Source organism: Helicoverpa armigera, chromosome 11, assembly GCF_030705265.1.
Source record: "Helicoverpa armigera isolate CAAS_96S chromosome 11, ASM3070526v1, whole genome shotgun sequence".
In the NCBI taxonomy this organism is placed as follows: Eukaryota; Metazoa; Arthropoda; class Insecta; order Lepidoptera; family Noctuidae; genus Helicoverpa; species Helicoverpa armigera.
This window is the reverse complement of record NC_087130.1, coordinates 12,219,637-12,241,549: the sequence shown is the minus strand read 5'-3', so window position 1 is coordinate 12,241,549 and position 21,913 is coordinate 12,219,637. Positions and strand designations below refer to the sequence as shown.

Sequence of the window (21,913 nt, the reverse complement as noted above, 5' to 3'; positions counted from 1 at the left end):
TATCACAGATAAAGAACCTTTTGCGCCCTGAAAATTATGAGGACATGAAATCGTATATCGACATGGGAAGTCGCTAGGCGTAATAACAGTAGCAAATTATTATCGTCAACATGTGTTCATGTGGTGGTTATCACAATTGATTTAATTGGTTTGATAATAATACCAATAAGCTATCATAGTCGGTATTTAATCTTATATAATAAAAGCGTGCTGTAGTATTCAGTATAAGACCTATCTGTATACCTGGAATATTCTAGTTTTGTTTTGATTTTTTGGATAACTTTACTAACATAAATTTAAGAGGCTGGCTATATTAGTTGTCTTTCCACGGGGTTATGGTTTCATGAATTCCACAGATCTGAATCTATGATAAGATAAGGTATTAATTAATTGACGTAATTAGGTACTCCGCAGTGGGTATTGAAATACGCACGTAAGGTTATACACATACACGAGTAGGTATCTTGTGATAATTTGTTTATTATTGTAACCATTTTGTCAGATTTTAGCTGTGATTGCTAAAATTATCAAAGCTTAATTCTTTATCTTCATTCTACAGAAGTTATAAATGCCACGACTAGGATTTTAAGCAATGAGACGGTGTTTGTTTGATGTGAAATATGTTACACGGAGGGTTGTATGTGGTGTTTGCCACATGTGTCGCCCTGGCAGCGGCCAGGGGTCACTTGAAGGTGACCGAATCCTGGAGACTTTGAACAGCATCGACTCGCGTTACTCTACTGATGTATTTGAAGATGCACGCTTGGATGTTGTAAGTTGAAAATCTGTAATTTGTTGATTGGTCATTGATTAGAATTGTGCGTAATTTTCTTTGTTCCGTATTATTTCAGCCGGATCTTATCAGAAAGTATCGTTATCCCGTGGAAGTTCACAATGTGACGACACAGGACGGCTACATTCTGCAAATGCATCGTATTCCTCACGGACGTGACGCTCACAATGTTCCCAACCGAAAGAAGCCAGTTGTGTTCATCATGCATGGACTGCTGTCTTCATCAGCTGATTTTGTTATTATGGGCCCTGGCTCCGCTTTGGGTAAGAATCTCTTTGTTCTATTTAATCCACGGCCACAGTTCATTGTTAAAATATTTATAAATTGCTGGTTATTTCACTCATTACGTGAAATGTTTTTGCAGCATACATTCTTGCGGAAGAAGGTTTTGACGTATGGATGGGTAACGCTCGCGGTAACTACTACTCTCGCAGACACACCAGTTTGAACCCTGACGCTCTCCTGAGCACCAGATACTGGCGGTTCTCTTGGGATGAAATAGGAAACATAGACCTCCCGACTATGATCGATTATGCGCTAGACGTCTCTGGAGAAGAAAGGTTGCACTATGTTGGTCACTCGCAAGGAACTACAGCCTTCTTCGTGATGGGATCCATGCAACCTGCTTACAACCAAAAGTTATTTCTATGCACGCTCTGGCCCCAGTAGCTTACATGGCGAACAACAGGAACCTTCTTTTGAGGGTTTTGGCTTCATATTCGAATAACATTGAAGTAAGTGAATTATGATTATGAATAACTATTCTAACTATATAGGGTGATTCTGCTACTAACCTGTACTTTTGTCTTTTAGAGCATTGCTTCATTGATCGGTATCGGCGAGTTCATGCCCAACAGTGTTGTCTTCACGTGGGCTGGTCAGGCGTTGTGCCGCGATGAAGTGATTTTCCAACCAATTTGCAGTAACATCTTGTTCTTGATTGGTGGATGGAATGAAGATCAGCATAACTCGGTAAGTCCAGTACCAGCGAAGAAGGTTATGATAGACATGAAAACCTAGCCCTACTTTCTCGGGTAGTTATTTACAACCCTGACTAAGCAAGTTTTGCCCTTTCTCTGGAGATGAAGATGTCTGTTTGTCTTTTGTTACAATTGGATTATATAAAGTTTATTGCAGAAATCTTTAGATATGACAAGTACATGTAGTTTTAAACCCTTAAATGTTTTATATTTTGTGATTGCAGACCATGATGCCCGCTATATTCGGCCACACCCCTGCTGGTGCGTCCGTGAGGCAGTTAGCTCACTACGGTCAAGGAATCTCCGACAGAGGTTTCCGTCGCTACGACCAGGGATCTCGTCTATCGAACTACAGAACATACGGATCATTCAGGCCTCCGAGCTACGACTTATCTAAAGTTACCACCCCAGTGTTCCTTCATTACTCTGACAGTGATCCATTGGCTCATGTTAACGATGTGGACAGGTTGTTCAGGGAATTAGGTAGACCCATCGGCAAATTCCGAATTCCCTGAGGTCCTTCAGTCATCTTGATTTCATATACGCTATTAATGCCAAAGAATTATTGTACGACAGAGTTATCAATCTTATTAAGGCTATGGACGCCAACGCATTCGACGAGGCTTGATCAACAATTAAAATATTATATTATAAATACTGTTTGCGCAAGACAGCGAGCAGGCAACCGTATTGTTGTTTATTTTACCTTTTTCCAAAACACACGCAACCTTCTGCTCCTTTGAAACTCAAATAAGGACCCAAAATGACGCACTGAATAAACGAAAGACTACCTATTCACGAAATAATCAGAACTTTTAAATATGGCAATTGGCTTAGCTTGTGACTGACTGTTGTTTAGTCCGGAGCTATCCTAAGCCGCATCGTCACTTCACTGCCAGGACAAACGGTAGCCATATGTCATGTTAAAAAGTTATTAATAAAGATATCTTTATTTACCTGTATCAATATAAATTTCTCCTTACTACAGCAATGTTTTTGAAAGAATTTCGCTTATAAAATAAATGTTAAGTGCTAATGCATTTAGCTCAGTATGATACACCTACCTGTGTCGAAGATGGCTGTTAAGTTAAATACACGGAATTTAAATACCTTGTTTCTAATATTTCCTGATTTAGGAGGATAATCATGCTACGTTAAATAATTTAGTAATATCTAGCAAAATACTGATAACAATATTTCTACTACCAATTCATCATATCGATAAGACATCATGCTATTATCATAATATCATGATATTACTCAATACGGATTCATTATTTCAATAAATAATTTATTATTATTAACTCATCATGATCTGTGAGATGAGCGTGTGAATGCTTTTTAAATCTGAAAACAAATGTAAATGGCGACAAGCCGTTTTTGTTGATAATTAAATAAATAAATCATTATCTAAAAGAAAATATTTTGAATTTTTATATTTTTGAAAGAGCGGTCTAGCCGCGACACGTCTTTACCTTGCTGATAACTTACCATTTCTTGTGCTTTGAATGCCGTAATGACTGATGCAAGATTGTTTTATGCCCAGTGTCAATGACCTCCACTGAAGAATAGTAATTTAGGAAGATTCCTATTTCACTTCTGAAATGGCTACAAGAACTTGCTTGTGTATGGATATTCCATTTTTTTCTATCTAGTGTACTGTAAGATGATTGGTTTAAGGAAAACCTGTTGATGACAAATCTATTGTCCTACAATGCTGGGTAAATAACGCAATTACAATATGCGCGTTAGTGTCGCCGATTAATTGACCTTAGAATACCTATACCTAGTTACAATGTTATAGGGTTAAATAACAAGTTCAATATAAAAATGAAAGAAAATCACAATAAAATAATTTACCAAGGCAATTATTACAATACGTACTTAAGTACCTTCTTATCATTTCAGAGCCTATTTTAGTCTGTATTCTCTTCCCAAAATATTGTTTGAACGCAAATACAATATTCAGAACCAAGAATAAACTTGTTTGAAGTCCCCTTGTGGCTTGATAAGTACCCTAACTATGTACCTACTCGTTACGCTACGATAAGATTGGACCTCAATGACGTGCGGCTGAAAGTCTATCAGTCTATCAACTGATAGATCTCAGCTTCAGATACTTAATTATTCATAATACGTATTGTAAATGGGAAAATACATTTATCTGTAGGTACCTACATCTCGTGTACATCTTTTAGATTTCCATGATTAAAACGTTGACAATTTTCAAAGATACCTATTAAAGTGGTTGATGGTAAACGACCGTTTTCAATATTTTATCTATCTGAGTCTTGTATACTAGAGATAGGAATTCGGAATTCCTTGTTTGAGGCTCATGTCAAAATTCTATCTCTAGTAAGCAAATTAACCGGTATATTGTACCCTGGTATAGGCGTATTTATAGGAACATGAGACACATTAATTTGTATGCGAGTGCAACCGTGCAGAAGCTAGTATCGTGTACTAGAATTATTTATTAAAACATGTCTCTATCTCTGTGGTATGATTCTGTTGTGAAAAATGCAAGATTTTAGCATTGATTGCTTTCGTTATCGAAGCTTAATTTTGATATCAATTTTACAGAAGTTATAAAAGGCGTATTTTTTGATTATTTACGATATGTAGTTTATTCTGTATGTGGACTGTATCTATATGATGTTACGCGGAGGGTTGTTAGTGGTGTTAACCACGTGTGTGGCCCTGGTCTCATCCAGGAGATCTCCTCATGCAGATGAAATTGACGACTTGATCAAAGCACTGGTGCGCGCTATTCCGATAATATTTTGGAAGATGCGCGTTTAGATGTGGTGAGTTCTTGTGTTCTGTGCTATTGTGCGATATTAGGTACATCGTACACTTAGTGTTTTGAGACCGCCAACTCACTAAAGGTCTAGTAATCAAGCAAGCAATGCTTTTCTTAAGATAGTGGTCGAGCCTCGTTTTACATAGGCCTTACTTTCTTTGGAAGAAGAACAAGTTAATTGTTTATTATTGCAGTATTGTGTACCTACATACAGTATGTCTTGTTTGAGTGGTAGCCTTTGCAAAAATTTGAGTGAAACTGATTTATATTTGAAAATAAATATAATTGTGTCTCATATTTTCCAGCCTGACCTTATCAGAAAATACCGTTACCCAGTAGAAGTTCACAGTGTGACTACAGAAGATGGCTACATATTGGAGATGCACCGTATCCTTATGGTCGTGACGCTAACAATGTTCCCAATCAGAAGAAGCCAGTTGTGCTCATCATGCATGGAATGTTAACTTCATCCGCTGACTACGTTCTGATGGGCCCTGGCTCTGCTCTTGGTAAGGAACCAGTTTAAGTTACTACAGGACATAACACATAATTACTCTATATTGCCCAAATCAACGAAATGACATTCCACAAACGTTGTTAATTTCAATCTAATAACAAAAGTGAGCTTGGACTTGGATATAATTGAACTTACAAATATTATGATTTTCGCTGCATAAATTCTTGCCGAAGAGCGTGCCTTGCTTTATAATGTTGTCTTAAATTATTTTACAGGATACCTCCTCGCAGAGGAAGGTTTTGACGTGTGGCTGGGTAACGCTCGCGGTAACTACTACTCGCAAACACGTCAGATTGAACCCTGATGCTCTCCTTAGCACCGCTTTCTGGCGGTTCTCTTGGGATGAAATAGGGAACAAGGACTTGCCTGCCATGATCGACTACGCATTGGAGGTCACAGGTCAGGAGAAACTGCACTACATAGGCCACTCTCAGGGAACTACATCCTTCTTCGTGTTTGGTTCTATGAGACCCAACTATAACGATAAGATCATTTCAATGCACGCGTTGGCGCCTGTTGCTTATATGGCTAACAACCGTAATCCAGTTTTAGATTTTTGGCACCTCACTCTAATAGGATCGAAGTAAGTTTATTGAAGTATTCCTGAATCTATTACTATGAAGAATCATTTATTGTTTTGTATCTAACCAACCACTCCTATTTTTTCAGAGCATCGCTTCCTTGATCGGTATTGGCGAGTTCATGCCCAGTAACTCCTTCACTAAATGGATTGGAGAGACTTACTGCAGTGATGAAGCTGTAACGCAACGTATTTGCAGCACTTTCTTACTTCTGGTTGGTGGATGGAACGTACCACAGCATAATGCAGTAAGTTCATATATAACAGAATAATTATTTTGTTTCTAGCTTCAGTTGTTTATTCTATTTTTAGAACTAATTAATATTACTCAGTCATACGGTATTTGACGTAGCAAAATATCTAAGTTACGTATTCATTTCAGACTATAATGCCGCTGATCATGGGTCACGCGCCAGCTGGCATATCAGTAAGGCAGCTCGCGCACTACGGTCAGAGCATCGATGCCGGCCATTTCCGACGATACGACATGGGCTCCCGAATCTCCAACTACAGAGCTTACGGATCCTTCACCCCACCTAAATACGACCTCTCCAAAATCACCGCTCCAGTGTTCCTACATTACTCCGAAAAGGACCCATTTGCACCTGTCAAGGATGTTGATAGACTGTACAGTGAACTGGGCAGGCCAATAAAGTATAGAGTACCAATGAGGAGGTTCAGTCACGTTGATTTTGTTTATGGTATTAACGCTAAGGAGTATGTCTATGACTCAGTAATCAGGATCATGAAAGATATAGAAGCTAATTTAGTGGAGAATGAAGTATAACCAGAAAATTATATTTGATTTACATATGATGCTGCGAAATAAATGTTGATTTATCAAAATACTGTTTTAATTATTTATGAATTACCTTTAGAGTACCGCACACTGCAGAATTTTTAGTCCGCTTCATAAATATGAAAATGAATGGTAGAAAGGCTTTGTCAGAAAAACTACTTTTTCTTTCAAAAAGTTTTTGTCCTGATAAAAATGTAAGAAAGACATTATATTTTTGTGCGTTAAATACTAATAACGATCAATCATTTAGGCTTTTAAAAGGTTGAATAATTACAGGTGTTAAAGATAGGCATAAATATCAATAAGGAAAGAAGTGCAAAAATGGTACCTACCACTTGTTACAGAATCTAAACCAGCGCTCGGGTAAACCCTGACTAACACTATAGGAGCGAAAGAAACTGTCTGTCTGTAATGCATAGAAAAATAATTGTTGCAACAGATTTAGCTATTTGCGTAGAATTTTGTATGAAGATAAATTGAAACTGAATGACGAACATGTTTTATTCTTTACTTCAGTTGACAAAGTGATCTTCCCTCGAAAGCTATAGGAAAACCAGCGAAAAATCTGTTGTAAAGATTTACCGTAGGTACCCTTAAGAAGTACCAGGCATTAGTCATCAAAACCACGGAAATCGTATTGCGTAGTAAACAAGAACTTTGTTTACATACAAATTACATTACTTTAAATTATTAGTTAAAATATTTTGATAAAATCATTACGACTTATGGTTATCAAAACCATAAAATACTAGTTTAAGTAAGCGTTATATTATCTAATGCGACATAAGTTAAGGAAAATGAAACTTCCCACATTATGTGGGAAATACCCGTTCAAATTAGTACCCGTGTCTGCAATGGACCCGATTTACATGTTTTGTAAAACAAGTAGCTTCACTTGTTTTCGCTCGTTAAATAAACTCAGTGTAGGTTATTTACTAAAACAGGAATTAACTGCGTACAAACATGTCAATAAAATAAATTGGCATATTTATTAGCGCCTAGTCATAATTCACTGTAACTATTTACCATTTGTATAAACGACACCATTTAGCAAGTCGTGGCGGCGTAGTGCTTAAAACACCTGTCTCTTAAGTACAAGTTGGCTTGTTTTACTTTCTAAGAGTATCTTGATTTTGACAACAAAGCCTGAGTAAAGATGAGGAGAATATCTTGAGGAAACCTGGAGTGATCGTGTTGATTTACGCTCGATCCAATCTATGCATAAGAAGAGACATGCACAGCGGGACAGTAAAACAAATTCTGATGATGATGATGACTAATTAGCGACACGGTTCAGTGGTCAATTTGCAAATGCTCTGTTCTTAGAATATGCAAATGCGCTATTCCTAGAATATGCGAATGGCTGTCACAATGCTCAAAAATACAACAAATAGGAACATTTTTCTTGTTAATATTTTGCTCATGTATAAGTGTAACAGTCTTGGCACTTACCCTACAGGAAAACAATGGTTTTAAATATAATGATATACTTAGTACGTACTTAGGGAGTCATAGGTACTTACAGGTGTAGGGTAGGTAGGCAGATTATGTAAGAACAATAGGTGTGATACAAATTATATCAATGCACAGCTAATGACTTAAACGAATTAATTAATATCGATTTAAAATGCGTGCTAGTCATTAAAATGCAATTGGTTTATAATGGGGTTTCTTTAATCTAATATTGTCGGTAATTGATTCATTAATCGCTCGAGATATAGGCATATTAAGTAAGTATTATTAATAATAAATCAACTTTAGTGCTAATTGAACTTGTTTTATACCCGTAGAATATAGTAGTTTTTTTTATATAGAGATCACATTTAAGACTTACCTATTTAATTCGTAAAGATTATTTTTTATTTCGATAATGTTTTTCTTCAAAATTATATGTTTATGATACTAGGAATTTTGGAAAAAAGCGTTTTAGGTATGCGTGCAAAATAAGGAAAATATTTAACAAAACTCAAAAAGAAGAAACCACGACACATTTGCATGATAAATGTTTTCAAATACATCCTTACTACAGGATGTTCGAAGATGAGGATCGTTATTTATAAGGTATCTACTGTCAACAGGTCATTGATAATTGATAGGCCCAATATATTTTTTTCTACGTAACTAGAAAGATAGAAAGGAACACACCCATTTATGGATAATGGAGATCATTACATAGTCTCTAAATGAATTGATAAATACTAATTGTTAAATTAGATCATCATCTGCCTAGCCTTTATCGGGTAGGTACGTTGAAGTAGGCTTCCAGACTTATCGGCGAAGCAACTGAGTACCTACAGAGTACCAGTATATAGAGCGATCTAACCTCCACAATCCAGTAACCTGGCAGCCCCATAGCCCTTGGTAAGATTGATTGTTAGACATTCTGGCTTCTGACTAACCGTAAACTGCCAAAGATGTTCAAATTACAGCTGGAAGCCACCAGTTTATCGTGCCTTCCAAACATGGAAGAAGTCCTAATGACAAAATGGTCCCATCCGCGGCCATTGCTAAATGAAATAGTTTATTTGCACGAAATATTTATTTTTCAATTTTGTAAACTTACAAAACCCTAATCTAAAACGGTGGATATTAGTTTTAATTCAAACTACGTTTTACCACGCAAGTTAATACCTTTAGAAACTCCTTTTGACGTATTAGAGATCTTATGTGGGGAGCCCTTTTAACGCGTTGCGGAAAAACTATCTGCATGCATACATGAGGAACTAAAAGTTGAAACAATACTCAATACCTTATTACTTCGGTAACTTCGGAAAATTCAGTTTTTATCAATAATTTCATAAGGTTCGTACCGGTGTCTAATAAATTGTATTATTTTCACGAAGATGGTATGTACCCTTGATTCTGTTTCAAGTAACAGCCTATAAAGCACTTTGATGTTTTATAAATTGTCGCTTCTTTATTCTGTGATTTCTAAAATGCAAATGGATCATAATAAAAAATAACAAGTCAAATACTCGCAAGTTTGATTGTCTTTTCTTTGTTTACAAAAATATTTTCAACGTTATATGATATGTAGATTGACATTTTATGCAATTTTGTGCAATTAATAATATAATTACTTAGTTTGTTTAGTACTCACAAACTAAAATACCCTTTGAAAACCCTTTAGAAATGTATGAGAAGATTTTAAACAAGGAAAAAAAATCATCCACTTAGTCATGGTCAAGATCAACTGCGCAAACCGCTTTTAATAATCGAGGCCCAGTTTTCCTTATTTTTACTTACTTACACTCCCGCCGGCAAATATAAATACGGGGTGCGTGGAGGCATCATTAACAGTTGAAGCTTGACTCTCTAAGCTGAAGCATCAGTTAGTATTCTATACTACAACAAAGTAAAGACGTAACAATGGTGAAGAGCTACCGTTCCGTATTTCTGCTGGTCTGCGTGACGTTCCTGGTGATCGTGTCGTCGCCGAAGAACACCGCCGTGGCTGACAAGCTGATTGGTAGCTGCGTCTGGGGCGCTGTCAACTACACCTCCGACTGCAACGGCGAGTGCAAGAGACGTGGCTACAAGGGAGGCCATTGTGGAAGCTTCGCCAATGTCAACTGTTGGTGTGAAACATAACATGGTAACGAATACGAGATCACACGCAACTATTACCTACCAATTAACATCTTTGGCAGATTAGTTACAGGTGAAATAATATTTTTTATATGAACTACCAAAGTAATTGGATTTTTAACGATTTTGGCAGTGTTTGATGTAAAACGAAAAGTACCCTTATTGTAAATTGTACGATGTGTCTTCAATAAACTTGTCCTTTAAAATTTCAGTTGTTGTATTTTTATTTCTTTACGATAGCGATTAGGTAGGCTGATTTAAAATATTATTTAATTAGGTTCTCTTTAAATTGTTGGGTTTTAGCAAAATTGTTGATGATTGAAATCCTTAGCTTTTGTTTATGAGTTTTATTATAGAAAGCTCATTAGTAGGTAACTGATATAGTTATTATTTATAATGATAGTCTTGGGCAATCATTATCCTCAGGATCAAAGAATCACAAGGGTGAGGTTTCTCTCAAAGGGCTCAATCTACATAATATAGTATTTGTTCCATTTTCCTTCAAGAGGTTGTAGATATTATATAAGAATCATAAATTAAATTCCATAAGTACTTAAGTACGGAGGAAAACTTGTGATGAATACAAAGATGTACCTCTCAAGTCAGAGGTCAATACACCCAGCATGTAGGTAGTAGTAGGTACGCAGTATTTATGCAAAAGTGTGAGTCACTCTATGGGCAAGTCTTTACTCTTTAGTAGGTGTTATCAATGTCATTGAGTTATGTCATTTAAAAATCGTAGTGGTATTATAAACGAACTTTTTCTTAAATTATTTGTTGTGTTTGTTTCGTAATGTTTATATAAAAAATGATAACAAATACAAAAGACTTAGAATATTTAGTATGTGGTGTACCACATAAGAAGGATGTGATACTTGCAGATGTGAACATCCCATATAAATTTTCAATAGATAGAAAGAAGAATTCCTTGTTTTTCTGTATAAACGCAGATGAGTTTTCGGACCAAAGTTTTCAGTCGGTGGTGTTGAACCTTGACACTGGGCTGGCCTCCATTATTCCTGGAATTCGTAATGGATTTGCGAGTGCTGTGGATCAGGCGACCGGTGACGTCTACCTAGGAGGGAGCGACGGTATATACAAATACAATTATTGTAGCAACGACATCGAAAAGCCGGCGCTAGTTCACCGAACTGACATCTTCGACATGTATTTCGATGACAAGCTGTACTTTGTAGATACAGGCAAACAGAATCTGTATGCTTTCAAAGACAACAACAAGTGTTTGGTCACAGAGGTAAAAGAAAATCTAATTCAGCACTTTGTAATAGATGTCAACAGTGATTTATATTTTGTTAATCCCAGCGGGTTGTTTGTGTTGGAGAAGGGCAGTAAATCACCTGTGTTCGTTTATGGTAATGACATAAGTATTCGAGGGGCCACCACTGATGCAAACGGAACACCATTTTTGTAGCACATAATGGAATTTATTCTATTGATAAAGAGAGTAAACAGTTGGTGTTGGTAGTGACGGTGAATAACGGCTACGGGTTAGCTTTCGATAGAAGTAATAACATCGTCTATAGCGAAGAGCGTTCCGTGAACATCCTGACTCCTTATTAAATGTGGACGCGATTTACAATGAAATATGTAAGATCAACAAATTGAAGAATTTGTTAAACTGTGGCATGTCGAAGATATTGTATTTTAGAATTGAGTTGATACGTGAATGTGAATATTTTGTATTACATGTTTACAGCACCTTTATTAATAAAACCGACCTTATGGTTAAACTAATAAAATGTTGCGGTATTTTCTATCAAAACGTTAGCTAATGAGAGAATGGAATTGAATTATAATATATTCTGAAGGTTTGAATCATTTCAAAGGGCATTACTTACGCGCATACTGTAAGTGGTAAAATGAAATGTAATTTATATTCGTGGAGAGTCCAGCTGCGAGCCCGAGGGGACGGCTACGCTCCGCCAGAAAATGTGGAATGACACAAATGGAAATAAATGAATCTTGGTTTCGGTAATTTCGATATTAACAGTCCTTTTACCCTGTCTGGTAGCTACATGGCGCCTAATGATGTTCTTGTATTAAATTACTTTTCAGAAATAAACGAATTTTCTAAATATAGGTAACAAAGTCAAAAATAAACACCACGTTTTGGTATCAGAGTTACCATATTTTGATTAAGTACAATCATATTTTTATTAATCAAAATTAAATGTCGCATATCTTTTATCAAAATGTAAAGAGTAAAAGTAATTATAATGATAGGAAGTATCTAGAATGGCCATCTACAGACTGATCATGTACTTGTATGTACGAGGACGAAAATAACATTAATTAGCGTAATTTTGTTGATATGGTGATATCATAATTATTGCGTAAATAATGACGAGCATCATTAAAGTATAATATTATCATTATCAAGCTATCCCATACAGGTTGTCAGAACGCATTACACTCGAATTGCAGTTAGTACCTAGACTGAGAACTGAAAATTCAGGAAAATGCTAATATTTTATGAAAATTTCGACTTTTATAATCATTTACGATATGATAAGCAGTGAAATAAAGAAAGCAAATAATTATTTTCCTTCGAACTTCAGGCAGTTCGGACAAAGACCTATATTCCCAGACATATAGCCACCCTAGTAGTGGCGGGAAGACTCACACCACGGTCCTTGAAACTTAGTTGCGTAACTTAACTAGTTTATCTACAGTTAATTAATACGTAGGTGTTATTATTTTAATCAAAGTATTGACCATGATTCATCGTCAATGACATGTCATGTAATTGATGTAAACAGATTAGATATTTGAACTACATGCTAAATTACTGGCAATGTAATTAATTCGCGATAGATAACTGTTGCAAACAATATTGAGTGCGTATGTGTTGTTTAAGTTCAGAGGCGACCAGCGACGACTCATCACGCGACTCACTCGTTAACGTCTCGCGTTGATAGATTGATCCGACTCCGTGATTGATGGATAGTTCACTTTATTTAAATTAAAATGCTTTCTTAAAATCCAATTTTAGCTTCGGATATTCAAATGAAATTCGAAGAACTGGGTGAAAATATGTTAATTGAAGGGAGTAGGTTCCTATTGGAGTATTATGATTAAATTCTTTATAGAGTCGGTACAGATTTCAGTCGAGTCGATCAGAACTATTTATATAGGAAGGATAATGAAGGCACGGCAAAGAATTTCCAAAATATTTACGTAACGTAATTTTAAGCTTTTATCCTGGCTGAACCTACTTATATTCGTACGTATCTTTATCGGGGATGTTAAGGTACTTTATGTAGGTCGTTTTATAAAAATTGCTCCTCAAAGACTACTCAAAAGCATCTAAAGGTAAGTAATGTGTAATCCCAATATAATGTAAGTATTTTGGAGTGGCACATGTGTCCCAAGACGGTTTAGGTAAGGGTCGGTAGCCCGGGCAGAGGCAATATGCTCGGGTCGCACTATCGGGACTTTGTTGTCGTTCACTTGTTTCTTCGCATTGACAATACCAGATAATGTAGATGATACAAGCAAACGTCTTAGTTTAGAAGCATTACATGGCGCATATGGATTTCCTCCTAGGTTCGTATTTCTCTCGTTTAAAAGTATTAGAAGAGATCTGGCTGTGGTTACTTGACCACAATATTGTCAGTACCACGATAGGTACCGCAAAGGAAAAACCAGTCGAGGATTCTCAGAAACTAAGATTTCTAAATCGAGGAAAAGGTTATAGCTTTGTTTGTAACGCGTCCTCCTTTGAGTTAAACTGCCTAATCGTGTGGGTGTAGGATTGTTGTAGGCTTTGTTTGGGGTTTACTTGTATTGGAATATTTTTGCTGATATATTTATTCCAGTATTTATTAGACATTTGATACCTAAATGCCCAAAATACTATCTTAATTACGTACAAATGCCACGAAAAGAAGCGCTACTGGTAATTCGAAAGTTATAAGTGTAAGCAGTTTTTCTCGTGTCTTTGCAATTCCTACAATAACAACTACTTAATTTTATATGTGAGACTGAGTTGTTGTAGTACACACTACGTACATACATGTCTTTCACTGTTAGCGGGGATGTCATAAACTAGGAACATAAATCCCCTCGGAAAAGTATCGCGACAAAAGCTACAGAATTTCATAAAGCTTTTATTCAATGGAATTGTAGGGCGTTTGCTGAAAGAATCCCACGCCGGTTCGCTACTGAGATTGAATACACGGGGCCACTGAGCTCACAGAACAAGTATTACTTATTTACAAAAGCAAATTACATTAATACCACACTGAAGCCTCTTAATACCCAGCTATTTTCACTACGTTTAGTTAAGCTCACGACAAATAAACTCTTTGAAAGATTTTCTTTTCAAATTAATTTACCCGTTAGTGGTTTCGTTTGCAAGTCGGTAAGTACATCTACTAACTTGGAAATGAATATTCATATGACAAGTTTTTATGAGTATTTAATTTAATCACCAAACGAATTAAATAAAACCGGAATACTTTTAAAAATCGTCGTAAATAAGTGGTGCGTCGCAGAACCGTTGACCTGTGACTATTCCGCGGTCGTTTCCTGTACCTAATCGTGCGTAGAACAACAAGCGGCTCTCATCTCAGAGACTTGACGATATCGATAAAATCACGTCAGCAATTTAAATAAAATGTCGTAGAAGACATGTTTTCAATTATGTGTTCAAAACAGAACTTTATTTATTGCATAGTCCCAACCTTCCCACCATTCATAGGGTTTAAAAATATAGAAAGCTAGTACTTAGTGGTTTAAGTACGTATTTCCGCAGCATAAAAGTCTACGTCCGTTTTACCTCAGGGAACCTTAAAAGCTTAGGTAATTGCAAACTGATTTGGAATGTAACAATCCTTTAGCGGCAGTAGTAGATTTCTGTGGAAAGTTAGTCGATATCAGGCTTATTATAATTCAGAGGGCGCCGCGGTCAGCCACGAGGCGAAGCGAGGATAAGGTTTTAGTTCCATTCCCATTTTCGAGATTCCCGGGCGACTACACATTCCCGTTACTTTTGTTGTTCCGTTACTAGAAAAACCGTACCAGGAATTTCTGAGTACATTCACTAAGATTGTAAATATTTATCAAAAAAATGTTGCAGTTTATTGAAAGAATATATTTGGATATCGGCGTAAAACAAGTGCCCGTAGTACAGGCAGTCGAAAATGATTCTTGTAACAAAAACATAAACAATACCTACCTATTCCAGAAGTCAAGTAAACAAGCAACTTTTAACCCTAGGCGTAATGTTTTACTCGATCTAAATTTTGTGCTCGTGTCCCGGGATTGGAAAGCCCCCGGGAATGCTTGCGGCGGCCCGCGGCGTCCTTCCCCGAACATAATAGCTGGCACGTGCCGGCTGACGCGATCATGTGCATACTGTGAAATATTTCCTCTGCATGACCTGATATGTTTACTTACCACACCCTTTCTGTCAAGCCTTTGTCTTTTTTCTTACTACGTCATAAGCTATGTAGATGGGTTACTGATATTTTGTTATATTATCTCAATATTTTGATATCGATAAAGATCTCGCGATACTTAATAATAATAATCATTTATTTGTGCTATAGTAGGTATCAATTTAATTTGTAAGTTACCGAAGATCGAAGGTCGATGATGGAGAGGCCGGTCCAAACCAGATGGCGGAATGTGGCGGAAAAAGAAAGAAGAAGACCGACAGATAGAGTGAAGTGGAGAAGAAAAATTAGGAAAGTTGACCCCACCACCATGTGGATAAGTATCAGGAAAAAAGAGAGAGTTACCGTACCGAGTTACCGAGCTAATTATGTGGTTTAGTTTCCACTACTTATTATCATCAAAGTGCGTAAAATTAAATCTCAAATGGTGTTTCAAAATATTTTAATATGTAATGAAATAGACACAAATTGCAAATTTGAAATTAGTGAATTTTAAAAACACGATAATATCTGCTCGTTGTAGAATGAGTACCGTTATGAAACTTTATGTGTGTGTACATAATATAAACTTTCATCTATCTGTTTTACAGTAACTTTCTTCAAATGAAAAACTACCTAGGTGTAGAATAATGTGTGCCATTCAATATCGTGTAAAATAGGATTCAAACCATATCGAGGACTAAAAGATGATTTTCAGAAGAACAGTTTATTATTTTTGTTGCTTTCTAGTTGCGAGTTATCAAACTATTTTTATGATAAATAACTATAAATCATAGCTATGACGCAGTCCTATTAGCTGATATCTAAAACAATCATATTATTTGTGTTCGTCAGTAGATATCTAAGTTTATAAGAACTAGATAAATTCGAAACTAAGTTTTCGTCCCCTTGTTGAGACAATTGTAATTCTTCGAAGCCTTAAGTGAAGTGAAGGAATAAACATTATGGAAATACCCGTTCAACAACAATAAACAATGTATCTGTACTTATCTCATTAACATTTTACATAAACAAATAAGACAGCTGACATGTCAGCAGACAGACATGAAGAATTACTTTTGCATTAATTATTTAGCAAGGCTGCAATGTAGATACAGATTTTTATTCACACCGACATCCGACTATTGATTGATCGAAACCCATTATTTTTCGTTAGCGTTTTTCGCTGATTTACCTTTACCCAATGCAGTGGAAACAGCGAAAACAGCCTGTAAATTATTTAGTCGGAATGTTTTGAAAACATTTCATTTAAACCTTCGCTCATTAGCGTCAATATAAACATTTAACGAGATATTTGATCTGCAGTAAACATTTCTGTTGTTTTGTTTTGCATTGATCAGTTAAGTAACAATTAACATCCTCCTATTTACCTGCGCAACTTGGGGTATCTAGATCATATCCATGTTTTAGTAGGTACCTACGATAAGTGTATTCGATTCTCATTATAAACAAACTTGGTACTAGTTTATGATATATGTACAAGACCTAGTCTAAGAAAACTCGAAAAATTGCCGCCTAGAAACTAAAGAATTTGTAAAGAATAAGAATAAGTACATAATTTTGATTTCTATTTAGATACAAATCTTTTAATAAGTATTTAGACGAATGTAACCATATCAAATGATAAGATAAATATCAAAGATTTATAAGTATAATGAATATCAAAGGTCAGAAAATTAATTATGTGTACATCAATTTACAATTTATTTATCAATGTAATAAGAATGTCGCATTAGTCACTGAGACTAATTATTACGTGTACTTATTGTAACAATGAGATAGTCCTGCTTCAATGGTATTCTGTTAATTATAAAACAGACCGTTAAAGTTACCATTACCTGAAAAACAATGTGTGAATATTTAATGCTGTCCTTTTCAGGCATCGTCAAATTCAAAATACCCTTAAATTATTAGGTAGTCTCTTTCAGCATTGATATAGAGCGATAAACCAAAACCTTCCCCATAAATAATTCTACAATAATATTAATTATTTATTAAATTGTACAATTATGTATTATTATTCCACGATTATATTATTTTCCCAACCAAAAACTGTGTGGTTCCTTGTCCCTCCTCTTACCGTGTTCTCGACAACTCACCACTTACTCGGTGTAACTGAATTATAAACCTTGAACATGGACTCTAATTACATTCGGAATGCATAATGTAGTGTAGTATGACATACTACATTGTACGGCACATCCCGTCAGCCAAGATCTAATTATTTAGTTAGTTGGAGACACGAGTTAACACCGTGACCGCAAACAAGCCCACTTCATAACGATCACGGAACCACGACCTAACTAATAATCTAATTTATTATCTTGTTACCTCCTCACCTTTGCTCTGCCGGATGATAGAATGTCTCTACAATAGAAATCTATTTGTGAACTTCCTGAGAATATTAGCTTTCTATGAAATAAATGATAAATACAGGTTATTCTGTAAGTTTCCCGTTATTCGTGCCGCCTACGTGGTTGCGTGTCTGAAATACAGTTGAGTCCATATCGCTGTGAGAATACCTAACGGTCAGCGAACCACAAGTTTCTGGGAAAAGGGATAAGTAAGACATACGCTGATGTCAACAGCTTCTCAAAGATATAGCGCTTTCTCTATTGTGTGTTACGATAGTTATTAATACTCAACATTATTATACATTATGTATAGACTTCTTTAGTTTGCAATATATATTGACCTGTAGCTTCATCAAAAGGTTCTGGAACCCATTGAATAAGAAAACTAGAGCAATAAACTTCCGGGTGCAATATCATTCTCATTTAAACTAGTCATTTACCGTCGACTTGAAAAGGATTCTTCAATTTATCGCGAGTCTGTGAACGCAGATAGATCGTTTGCGAGTCGTGCCTTTTGTGATAGGTTTCATAAAGTTTGTTAACGAGGGAACTACACTCGACCGCTTCGTTACGAGGAGTTATTGATTGAAGTGTCATATAACTATAGGGCCATTAAAAGCTCGTGACTATAATCCCATTTACGGGTCGAAGTTGCTTCATTAGTCAATTATCCAAAATATCTCGTATCCTGTTCGCTCTTCATCTATCACCTTCTATATTTACTTTATAGTCTTCTTTGTAGACAATTATGTTGTTTCAGTTTTTAATTCTTTTGTTCTTATAAGTTAATCCCGACAACTTTAAAGGGTAAATAGGTACGCATTTTGCAAAAACGAGTTTTAACATCAACCTTAAACCATGAGTGCCAATTAAAAGAAGGTTGACATTTTGAGTTTTTATCGACTACAAATAAAAATAGGAGTGGTTTGTATTTTTTGAAATAAAACGTAAAAATATTTATTTTAAGAGTTTATTAAAGCCAGGAACACAAGTGTCAATAGTACATACAACTTCAAGTCACGCTTTTGAATGAATCAGTCACAGAATGCAGTGGTTTTAGATTTCACAGAGTTCTATAAATTACACAAATAGATATGTGGTACGGGTACATCAATATCAATACTAACGGTTTCTTATATTTCTATAGATTGGCGTAACGTCGATAACATACATCAAACGATAAAGTCGAAGGGTAAATCAGGGAAGCAGTAGTTTTATAGCGAGCTGTAATACGTTCATCGCAATTTTTATTTCATTTAAATATGCATTGTTGCTTTATATTAGAAAGGTACGCATAATATTTTTAGTTTTCTACTTATTGGGTCGGTGAGCAGTAGAATTTTATAAAAGTTTTGTATAATAATGATTTTTATAAAAAAGTCGATCGCTGGCACATGACTCTTCTCATGAGCAATACTTTCCAAAATATATAGATTTTGAATGTATAATATGTTGTCTTTGTAGCCTATTTTAAATAATTGACTTTTGGAATGGTCTTGTTCAGCCAAAGGATCATAAATTTTGATTTAATTATGCTTATAAGATATATAATAATATGAAGGTTTCACCAACGTATCAAAACAGCATGGCATATAAGCGGTAGTGCATCGATTACTTAGATTGGCATCTCGACGCGGGCCCGCTGCGCAGGTATAAACTTTAAAATACATATATCTTAGGTAGACGTTAAAAGCTCAGCGATATGGTTAGGGTAGCTCTGGATATGACTTCGAGGTTGCTATTAGGTGCGGAGTAGGTATCCATCAATCACAATTTATACTACAGTGTGTTCGTAAGTACACAGGAGCGCAGAAAGTTTACAACATCATCATATACGAATGGTTTTCTTATATATTATTTGATTATTTAACTGTCACACATTAATTTAAAATTAAGATTTTGAATTATATCTACTATGGCTAACCGGATTCCCAAGTTGCTTCTTTAGTATTCCATTTCAGTTTCTTCAATCTATAAGAAAGTCTGTACGAGTATATCGCACCGCCGAGTGGTTGCTACTACTCTATAACTTGGTTCTCTTCTCGTACGTTCATGAAACATAATAAATCTGGCGCGTCCTTCCGTTACATACGATTTCTCGTGTTCGTTAGATACAAATCCACCTCAATATCTTTAACATTCGATTTACACTAATTGTTACATGTATAAAGTAGGTATATAATATTCATTTGCTAATTTAAAACATCAATACATCATCTATTACAATAATATACTTGTATACACAGTGTACATACGCCACGTATAGTTATAAAATATATCTCATACAATTAAATCTAACGATGAAAATCAGTCGTCGAAGACAATGCATTCCATATATATTACAGTATAATATAATTTAAATTATATATTCTTTATTAAGTAGTAGATGTGACAGTTGGTAATAAAAAGCTCGTTTTATAAATATATGCATAAAGTTTTATAAAATTTTTGTACACAATATTTTTTATAAATAATAAAATTTTCCCCAATGATCGAGCTGTGAAATACGCACCATACCTAATGGTTAATATTTAATTATATAAATAATTTTGAAATCATTCGGATGTCACTTCGGGATATAATCATTTCAAATATAACGTTATATAAAACTCATGTAACTTCTTAACTAATGTTTGAATTGAATGAAAGTTTGAATACTCTTTGTGAGTCCGACATCAATAGATCATCGTAAGATCCCAATCTGGAGAGAAAGCCACAAAACATTTAAATAACAACTTTGAGGGTTGAACATAAATAATAACGTATCGCAAATATTTACCAAGCACGGATTTAAATAGGTACAACACATAAATCTGAGGGTCAAAAGCTAATCGAGCAATATGGTATTGTAATGTAAATTGCATTTAAGTTTATTTATATACATATACCGTCGACAAAGTTACGGTGTACGATATCTAACACCATGATAATTATGTTTAGTGGGGAAAGTGCTCAACAGTAATAAGTCCATGTAGAAGATGAAGGCAGGTGTAGAACAGCAGCACGTATATGAAATTGTAAACAACGAGCCTTAAAGTACTTGGTCGGGAACTTCTAATAGAGACTAACGACTAGGGACATAAGCTCCGAGGGTGCGTACTAACTCTATACACATATAAAATGCATTGAAATTTACACATACACAATACCTTTTTACATTCATATTCTCTCGTGAGTAGAAGAATTACACAGTCTTTGTAGTATTTCATACGTTAATACTGATGACGCTTTTTACATCTTAACAATAATAAATACGTATGTAATCAATAACTAAAAAGTTTAAAAAATATTGAATTCATTTTTGTATTCTTTTTAAGTATATATTGTCAACATTTTAATGGACGTTGTGCGTAAATAGAAATAACGAAATACATGTAGTAAGAAACAGATGCTTGAAACTTGTCAGACAACTTACTGTTCAGCGAATCTTAACTTTTGTTTCTTGACGAAGTCAATGGCCAGTTTATCCGTAGTACGTGACTCCAAAATTTGTATGATGGGATGATCTGAAAACGAACTTCTCATAAATAAATTATTTCGGTAAAAATGTATTTAATGGCTCATTATATTTTTGTCTTTTGAATTGAATAAACATTTCAATGGGAGTTCAAAGCAATCAAAGAGATTGTATGTATAGCACGTTCTTGTTTAATTTTGTACAACTTATCATCAAAGACAGACTTGATAAAGGGCCGTTTAAAGGCTCGGTAAAACCGTAGCAGTTAATGAGAACGCTAATACAAAATTGACTTTGCAATCAATACACAGTTTTAAGAAAATGTTTAATGTTTCACAAATTAAACTTTACTAGGCTTCGTTTGTGAACTGAAAGGAACCGTTCGAACGGTACATGCAAAATTGACAATTTGTAAACAAAATACATCATAGAGACGTGCCTATGTCCTGTCTGTGTTGTAATTATTAATAAAAGTCCTTGATTGAATGTTTTTTTAGTTGGGATACCGCAGTTTCCCTTTCTGCTAATATTCTTTTTAAGGTGCTTATAAAAGAGAAGCCAATATAAAGGGAGGGACCAAAGTTCAAAGACGCTTGAGCTGTGAGATTGTTTGAAAAAGTGA

At 35.3% G+C, this 21,913-nt stretch overlaps 1 protein-coding gene and 1 pseudogene across 1 annotated transcript in view; one reads left to right on the top strand and one right to left on the bottom strand.

The window, feature by feature from the left end:
* Positions 1 to 587: 587 nt before the first annotated feature.
* Positions 588 to 6,519, top strand: LOC135117553 (uncharacterized; annotated as a pseudogene).
* Positions 6,520 to 19,213: 12,694 nt separating this feature from the next.
* The window catches only part of LOC110370215 (BAI1-associated protein 3), a 55,499-nt gene continuing 52,799 nt past the window's right edge, over positions 19,214 to 21,913 (bottom strand). Inside the window, 1 exon segment of the mRNA XM_064036919.1 lies at positions 19,214 to 21,340. Coding sequence (XP_063892989.1) covers positions 21,246 to 21,340 — 95 coding nt within the window. The 3' untranslated portion in view covers positions 19,214 to 21,245.